Here is a 9,765-nt window from a genome sequence, read left to right on the forward strand (position 1 = left end):
ATATGGAGGTGCAAAGTGACACTGGAGAGAGAGAGAGAGAGATGTCAAACCTTCATCCCCGCCGTGAGAGTGGCCGTGGCCCCCGTGCTGGAACACAAAGATGCCAACCAGGTTAACCAGCAGTCCAGCGACGGACACTGGTAGCAGGCGATCGTGATTCACGTGTGGCGGCTCCAAAGCCCTCTGTCAGAAGCAGCAGGAGACAAGACCAGTCAAACAACATCACAAGAACGTTATTCAGAATGGATCATCTTAAATAAAAAAGGTAGATACAATTGTCAATTTCAGTTAACAAAATATTATCCAAACACTAGGCCCATCAAAATCAACCTGGTTTCATTATGTGATATGATGAAAATGATTGTTCTGTGACATACCTCTACACCTTCTGAGAAAATGAAGAAGGCAGTGAAGATGAGGAACAGGCCATTCACAAACCCTGCCAATACCTCTGCCCTCACATACCTGGAAAAACAGATAAGAAAGACAATACACACAGGTAAACAATAAAGTCTAATCACCTCTCCAAATACCAATAGGATTTAAAACAACTACACCACCTTTGTTACATGAGTAGCAATACACGCATCCAAATGTGTACTGAAGGTAGGGCTGTGACAGTCATGGGATTTTAGATGTCTTATTTGTCAGTCAAATGACCACCGTTATAGTCGTTCATGAAGCACATTTTCTCCTCTCCTAACTGTCACAGAGTGTGCCCTGTTTTTGGTAAGCCATTGGGTGCATGCATTTCATGATACTAGTTTGCAACAAAACCTTGCTGAAACAAGGAGCAATGAAGTTATATCACGTTGTAGAGAGTCCATGTGCCCATGGAAATGGAAACTTCCGACTTCAGCAGTCTTCCATCAGCCGTTTGCTCCACAACACAAAATTCTAAAACTTTGTCTCCACTCCTCTCGCTTTATATCAGCCGTTATGTGAAGCAGGCTTACTTTTACTTGACTACTTTCGGGTAGAGTTTGTCGACTTAAAAATTAAGTTCACAAAAAATAAATGGTTATGACCTATTTTATTTTCATCCATAATCGTCGGTTACACGATTATACAATTACCGCGCCAGCCCTAAGTGAAGGTGCACATTCTGTCACAGAAAGTTTTAGTGCTCACCAGGAGGATTGGCAACCCTGGATATCAATAAAGGCATAAGATCAGAAATAATGCAGGTATCCGTATACGCTTTGAAAATGGAGACGTCACAAACGTCAATGTAAACATTAGCAGACACACCTTATTAGTTTCAGACAATGTAACCTTTGTAGCTTCACTCTTCGCTAACACTCTACATCAGGGGAGTAAAACTCAATTTGCCCCACGGACCGCATAGTCTTAGTTGAGGTCTGGAGGGCCGCTCTTAAAAATGTGCTATATTTATTTGTAATGGGAATATTTAAGATGAATTAAATTAACTGAATATTAAGAGTAATTAACACAATACTTAGCATATTTATATGTTTTCCCTTTCTGCAACACACATGATTTCCAGTGTTCTGTTTGTGACACTGATTTAATGGTCACTAGACTTGAATGTTATGGGTTGTTCTCGTATCATTTGATAGTGATTGACGTCAGAGCTACTGAAGGAACAAGTACTGAGGACACACTGATTATTATAAACTCAGCAACAACAAAAATAAACGTCCTCTCACTGTCAACTGCGTTTATTTTCAGCAAACTAACATGTGTAAATATTTGTATGAACATAAGATTCAACAACTGAGACATAAACTGAACAAGTTCCACAGACATGTGACTAACATAAATGGAATAATGTGTCAAAGAACAAAGGGGAGTCAAAATCAAAAGTCAGTCAGTATCTGGTGTGGCCACCAGCTGCATTAAGTACTGCAGTGCATCCTCATGGAGTGCACCAGATTTGGCAGTTCTTGCTGTGAGATGTTACCCCACTCTTCCACCAAGGCACCTGCAAGTTCCCGGACATTCCTGGAGGGAATGGCCCTAGCCCTCACCCTCCGATCCAACAGATCTCAGACGTGCTCAATGGGATTGAGATCCGGGCTCTTGGCTGGTCATGGCAGAACACTGACATTCCTGTCTTGCAGGAAATCACGCACAGAACAAGCAGTATGGCTGGTGGCATTGTCATGCTGGAGGGTCATGTCAGGATGAGCCTGCAGGAAGGGTACCATATGAGGGAGGAGGACAGCGTTCAGATTGCCTGCATTGACAACAAGCTCAGGCCGACACACTGCCCCAGACCATGATGGACCCTCTACCTCCAAAACGATCCTGCTCCAGAGTACAGGCCTCGGTGTAAAGCTCATTCCTTCGACGATAAACACGAACCCGACCATCACCCCTGGTGAGACAAAACCGTGACTCATCAGTGAAGAGCACTTTTTGCCAGTCCTGTCTGGTCCAGCGACGGTGGGTTTGTGCCCATAGGCGACGTTGTTGCCGGTGATGTCTGGTGAGAACCTGCTTTACAACAGGCCTACAAGCCCTCAGTCCAGCCTCTCTCAGCCTATTGCGGACAGTCTGAGCACTGATGGAGGGATTGTGCGTTCCTGGTGTAACTCAGGCAGTTGTTGTTGCCATCCTGTACCTGTCCCGCAGGTGTGCTGTTCGGATGTACCGATCTTATGCAGGTGTTGTTACACATGGTCTGGCACTGCGAGGACGATCAGCTGTCCGTCTTGTCTCCCTGTAGCGCTGTCTTAGGCGTCTCACAGTACGGACATTGCAATTTATTGCCCTGGCCACATCTGCAGTCCTCATGCCTCTTTCCAGCATGCCTAAGGCACGTTCACACAGATGAGCAGGGACCCTGGGCATCTTTCTTTTGGTGTTTTTCAGAGTCAGTAGAAAGGCCTCTTTAGTGTCCTAAGTTTTCATAACTGTGACCTTAATTGCCTACCGTCTGTAAGCTGTTAGTGTCTTAACGACCGTTCCACAGGTGCAAGTTCATTAATTGTTTATGGTTCATTGAACCAGCATGGGAAACAGTGTTTAAACCCTTTACAATGAAGATCTGTGAAGTTATTTGGATTTTTACAAATTATCTTTGAAAGACAAGGTCCTGAAAAAGGGACGTTTCTTTTTTTGCTGAGTTTAGTATTGATGACATTATAAACACTGATTCTGTAGCAGGTGGCATAGTCACAGCCTTTTGTTTTGTCTTCATACAAGCCTCTCGGGCTGATGTTTAGAGAACATTTGGTACTGTCCGATTAGAATATAAAGGGCGTTGCCAAGAGGCCTGTTAGACATTTTCTCTACTTCTGTTCTGGAGATGTCTTCCTGTTGCAACTGATCAACGACTCCGCTTCTTTTTTATTCACCTGAAAATGTCCTTTACATAATAGCGACGAGGATGGGATGCTAAGGTTTTTAGCCGTGTTGGTTGAAAGAAGCTTCAGAATCAGCTCTCTGGAGGGGAGTCAAACGTGAGTACTCCTCTTTTGTGGAACCTTCTGTTGTTTCTCTTACTGAGGGGTTTTCTTCCCTTGGCATCTAAAGAGTACCACGCAAGAGCCTTGTGTTGTCAATAAATAATCTTGGTTTCATTAAAGCCAACTTGGTTAATATGATACCGGTATAAAGACACTTCTGGAGCCGTACGACAGTGTAGTCTGTTGGTACGTGGTGGAAAAGCTTCTAGGAGCAACACTGAAAACATGGGAGACGGGTACGTGAGTGCTCGGTGTACCTCAAAATAACTTAAACTCCTTTCGATACTGCTATAACAAAAGATCAAACCACCCACGGACCCGTATGTTTGAAACCCCTGGTCTACATTGATTGCATACGTACCCATATGAGAAGGAGTCATTCGACCTCCACCTGGAGATCACGGAGGCTGCAAGTCCGGCTAAAAGTGCAGTGCAGTCGAAGAACATGTGAAAGGAATCTGATATCAAGCCTAAACTGAGAGCAACAAAAAAAAATACAGTACTTTTATGAATGACTAAGTAATGGCTGATAAAACAATAACATTTATTCTTGCACATATTAGTTCTAGCTAGCTAGTTACTTACTTGTCTATGGAAAGACATTAACTTTATCATAGTGACATTTGAATACTAGCCTGGGAGACCAGACAGATAATCAGCTGGTTCCAGTTAATTTGAACACATGTTGCAGAGAGGATGTCCTGGCAGAAATGAATGCACAGACGTCAAGCTAAATAGACATTTTAATACACATTGGGGAATAACAATTATCAAAGTAGCTAAAATATATATAGTATGTGGTGCATTCCCACTGATAGGGGCAGTGCAAGCTACGGTTTATGGCACAATGCTTAGACATACGTGGCACATCCTGAAATAAGAGTTGCGTGTTTTTCGATTTATATACGGTCAGAACTCACCTGTTACTCCATATGCCGTACGATAATTCCACAAAAGCAAAGGACAGATTCAGACAGAGAAAGAAAAACAAATTGCGTGATGTTGTATCAGATAGGATTGATCTGGAAAATAAGAAATTGCACTGAGTTAGAATCCCAGTTGATGAAAGCCGCAAGCTAGCGCGAGTTATCAACCAAGCTAGCCTTGCGCTAATCACAACAGTCGAGCGTATTGCTTTTGTATGGCAGTTTATGAATGAGAAGTAACGTTAGCTATGTCAAATATTGCATCCATTTTGCTGTAAAGCATGTTGACCGCATACAAATATTATACAATCGCCCTAGGTTAGATAACTACAACTAGATAGCTAAGTAAATCGGAAGAAACGTTAACGTTAGCTAACTTCCAGCTGTGTTGGCTAGTTAAGACATCCATTCCGGCTTCTGAAGCTAAGTTAGCTAGCCAGCTACTGTCCCCTAGAAATATTTGTCTATGTAACGTTAGCTGACAACAATATCTCTCTGGTCAACCAATATAGATTGTAAAGTAGCTAGCTAATAAATCCATTATGTTTCAGGAAGCATGATTTTTTGGCATGATTTTCAGATATCTGAATTAGCATAGATTCAAAATAGCTAAATAAACATAAAAAGACAGTACAAATACAACAACTTACCTGAACCATCCGGAAATTTTGGCAAGGAGGTTGAATTTGGCTGGCTTGTACTCGTCGTCTTTTATAGATAATGGTAACATTTTAGCAGTCCCAGATTGTGGCTAGCTAGCGACTGTTGGTTTGTGCTGCAACCACCAACTCAGCTCCTTCAAGCAGGAGATGAGACATGCATCCGGTCAATAGAGGCCACTCGCGCTGCCAAACATGTTTTACTAGAAACCATACTGCCTGCCTAAAGCAAGTATGGCACAGGTCAAATACAATAATAAGGTGGATAGGTTTTGAGACATATCTAAAATAAAGCCAATGATATGTTGGTGTATGGATACAGTTGGCTATCCTACATTCAGGGGTTCTGTTCCCCATCAGATTCTACTGCTACCCAGAATCCTTAATTGTAATAGAAGGCTATGCTGCTCCCCATCATATAGTTATCGTTCAGTTGCAGTGATGGGATAAGACTGTAACTACCAATTGGATACCACGAAATTGGGGAGAAAAAAGGGGGGGAAACAACTATTTTTTTTATATAACACTTTAACCATCACATCAGATACTGTCTCAGATCAATTCAGCCTACAGTTCTTCACCCTGAGTAGGCTACATTACCCTGACTGCACAATAGTGCTTACAAATGCAATGTCATTACAAAAAGTAATTAAAAATGTGTTTACCCTGTGTTGCACAGTAATTTCTGATTTATTCAACAAAATAATACATTTATTTTATTATGAATGAAAAACAACATGCTCATGGAAGCTTATAATTCACATTTCCCAAATAAAGTCTAAAATGGAACAAAGTTTACTTGAGTTCCTCATTTAACAATCTGTATTAAAATTCAGTTTTCCATTATAGGAAAAACATAGGCTACCCTATGTAATTTTTTTTCATATAATAGAAAACTTGTGTTTGTCAACTTTTATGATCAGAAATGTATTGAAATTTAGACCTCAATAATGTAATGCAATTTTGTTAAACTTTAGGCTGAGTTTGCTAAAAGAAAGGTACAACATGCAATATGAAGAATCTACCAATGTATTTATCTTTTTGACCACTAGATACCCCCCAAGCTCTGGATAAGCAAGCTAGACCCCATTGCTGGTCATGGCATGAAATCTATATTGCTGTTTAGGCTGTTGAATAAAAGAGACTGACAAAAAGTAGAGCCAATATATTTAGAAAACATAAGACTGGCTATACATTGGACCGCAAACACTACAAAACATTGATTCTTCCACTGTGAGAATAGTGCTGCAAGTGCATCCATATAGGCACTCATTTCCTGCTCTTCTGGATTTCATTATAAAAGAATAATGCATGAATCCCAGTGAGGATACCACATTAGGGCAACCAGGGAGTGCTGGGAAATAACCTTCATCTATCAGGAATCAAGGTAAGACCCAAGTGCAGACTGTGTGAAGTAACAATGTTTATTGTAACCACAGGGGCAGGCAAATGACAGGTCAAGGCAGGCAGGGATCGATAATCCAGAGCAGAGGCCAAGGTACAGGACGACAGGCATAGGTTGGTAATCCAGAGGTGGAGGAAAGGTACAGGACGGCAGGCAGGCGGGTACAGGGTCAGAACTGGCAAAAGTCAAAAACCAGGAGAACGAGAACCGCGCGACTAGGGGAAACCCAGGCGCTGAGACAAACCACTGGTAGGCTTGAACAAACAAGATGAACTGGCAACAGACAGACAGAAAACACAGGTAAAAATACACAGGTGATAATGGGGAAGATGGGCGACACCTGGAGGGGGATGGAGACAAGCACAAGGACAGGTGAAACAGATCAGGGTGTGACATCATCTCAAATTTGGCAACTTCTTGTGCTTATAAAAAGATCCAAGGAAGGTCCTCTCCTCCCCTGTGTTTCACACCAACACTATTTCCCTCCTTTGCTTAGAGAAGGATCATGTCTGTGCTACATGTTTGTTGTTATACGTTATTCAATGTAGGTATGCTGGCCAATGCAGTAACTGTATCTGTCTGCTGAAATAAAATAGGAAAGTGGAAGCATACAGTAGGTGACAAAGAGACACTTCACAAACATGAGAGCTGTTGGATTCTGAGATAATCAAGCAACAAGCGAAGGTAATGATGAGAAACTGGGCATAAGGGCTGAATATTAAACAGTTGAAAAAAAGCAATGTTTGTGAACATTAAAACTGTGCTTCCAGTGGGGAAATGTTCCCATGGTAACTGTGTCTGTTGATCCAAAGGGAAGAACCAGACACGCACAATACGTGTCTGCTTTGATAAAATCCCAGAACTGATGAAAGTCCCAAAAAGTTTGGGTGCCTAAAAAGTTAAACGACACCCATACCCATCTCATAAATTGCCACTAGAGACAATGTTGGCTAGGTTTGATTTAGTTGAACAGTTGTTCATCTGTGAAAAAAGTTATTTTTTTGCACAATTTGCATAAGTATGGGAACTGGCATCCAAACTGGTTGTCACGTTGCAGTGCCATAAATTTGCTACCCAAAATTGGGTAACATCCTTCACCTAATGCCAAGCCTTCATTTAGCCTCTGAAATTGTAATCCTTATTAAACTGTTGGTACACTTTGAATAATCTTAGGATTATTCAACCATCTGAAATGAAGAAAGAGAAGTATGGTACCAAAACTTTATTGTATAATGACTTTCATATTCTTTTGCCATTTTTAATCACAGTACAGTACTGATCCAAAAGACAAAGAGACTGGTGATAAGGCAGAGTATAAAATAAGTGCCAACATCTTCAAAGTCTTACTTCTTTCATTCAATAACTTCATGAATATGCATTACAACAGTATAATAACAAGTGCTTTGTTTGGGAGTATAACACATAAATCGTGACTGTCAATTAATGGCTAACCCATTCTGGTCTCATTAACATGAAGTGGTCTGCAAAACAACAAGTCACATGATGTTGTCTAATAAATGAAGCAGGAACAAGTTCCTATTTTATGTCTATAGAATAACAGATGCTCCTCAGATGGAAAAATGTACACAAGGTTATTTTGTAAAGGATCCTGTTCCACACATCCCCTGATTCTGTATGTCACCTATGATCTGTCTTGCCTGTTTATTGCTAAAGTTGTTTCATCTGAATAGAAATGAGCCTTTGTCAAAACAACTGTACACAAGACATCCAAACCTTGCCAGGATTATTTTCAGCCCTTGTGTCCATGGTACAAGCTATGTGTTTTTGAACATCTTGCATAATGCATTATTGAAATAATACTTAGTAAATTTAGAGTATAGTACAGTATAGATTTGGATGGAGAATTGGAGCGTCCTCCTGTTAAGAAATGGCCCAGATTTAATGTTTTCATCTGCAGACCACCATCGCACAGTTCATCTCTCCAAAGGCAAGTCTGACTAAAATAATTGTGTTTACCTTGGCACTTCTCCAGCAACCAGACACTGGGTCAGAGTGTAAGCCAGCCTGGTTTCAGTTTGCACACACATTTCTAATCAAAGTCCTGAAGAATGTGAGTCTCTTCCTTTACAAGACTGGGAAATCACTATATACAGTAAACCATCACTTATAAACCACCACTTTTGTGCTGAAATCTTTTATTATGCTTATGATAAATTGGCATACTAATGCATGCATGTCAAATTTGTACTTGGTCCTTGGTGAACTTGTGAGATATAGTTGCCTGTCCAATGGTGCCCTTTAAAAGGGCTGCATTGATGTCGATAAACCAAATGTTTGGTTCCCTTGTTTACAGGGAGATGCGTGCACAAGGCATTCTAAGGTCATCACAAATTATGCAGCCTGTTGCTCTCCAAGAGCAGAGAACACACAGACAGTACACATTTCTGTTTAAGTAAGAATGCAAGTCTTGGCCAAGCATTTTAATCATCATTGCTAAAACTACTTTAACCAAGGTAGACACGTGGCAAGACCAAGTATCTATTCAATGGGTCAAGTACTTCGGCCAAAGGCTAAGTTCCACCGTAGATTAATAAAACATTTTATTTTATATCTTTTTTATTTAACCTTTATTTAACTAGGCAAGCCAGTTAAGAACAAATTCTTATTTACAATGACGGCCTACCCCGGCTAAACCCGGACGATGCTGTGCCAATTGTGCGCCGCCCTATGGGACTCCCAATCACGGCAGATGTGATACAGCCTGGATTCAAACCAGGGACTGTAGTGACGCCTCTTGCACTGAGATGCAGTGCCTTAGAGAGCTGTGCCACTCTGAGTAAACAAACCCATCTGCAGCAGGCAACAGGAAAGCAAGCATAACTTTGGTGTCACTTTGAATACAAGCTGACTCCGGCTGGACGGTGTTTCCTTCAAACATTGGTGCGGCTGGCTTCCGGGTTAAGTGAGCAGTGTGTCAAGAAGCAGTGCGGCTTGGCAGGGACATGTTTCGGAGGCAGCATGGCTCTAGACCGTCGCCTCTTTTTAATTTTTTTATTTCACCTTTATTTATCCAGGTAGGCAAGTTGAGAACAAGTTCTCATTTACAATTGCGACCTGGCCAAGATAAAGCAAAGCAGTTCGACACATACATACAACACAGAGTTACACATGGAGTAAAACAAACTTACAGTCAATAATACAGTAGAAAAATAAGTCTATATACAATGTGAGCAAATGAGGTGAGATAAGGGAGGTAAAGGCAAAAAAGGCCATGGTGGCAAAGTAAATACAATATAGCAAGTAAAACACTGGAATGGTAGATTTGTAGTGGAAGAAAGTGCAAAGTAGAAATATAAATAATGGGGTGCAAAGGAGCAAAA

General features: G+C 41.1%; 1 protein-coding gene across 1 annotated transcript in view; it reads right to left on the reverse strand.

Annotated features, from left to right (window-relative positions):
- Positions 1-5,206, reverse strand: part of LOC115151623 (zinc transporter 7) — a 37,379-nt gene extending 32,173 nt beyond the window's left edge. Inside the window, exons 1-5 of the mRNA XM_029695711.1 lie at positions 5,011-5,206; positions 4,355-4,456; positions 3,796-3,909; positions 378-465; positions 51-183 (exon numbers count right to left, since the gene is read on the reverse strand). Coding sequence (XP_029551571.1) covers positions 51-183; positions 378-465; positions 3,796-3,909; positions 4,355-4,456; positions 5,011-5,090 — 517 coding nt within the window. The 5' untranslated portion in view covers positions 5,091-5,206. The remainder of the gene's footprint in view (positions 1-50; positions 184-377; positions 466-3,795; positions 3,910-4,354; positions 4,457-5,010) is intronic.
- Positions 5,207-9,765: the final 4,559 nt, after the last annotated feature.

Source organism: Salmo trutta, chromosome 17, assembly GCF_901001165.1.
Source record: "Salmo trutta chromosome 17, fSalTru1.1, whole genome shotgun sequence".
Taxonomy (NCBI): Eukaryota; Metazoa; Chordata; class Actinopteri; order Salmoniformes; family Salmonidae; genus Salmo; species Salmo trutta.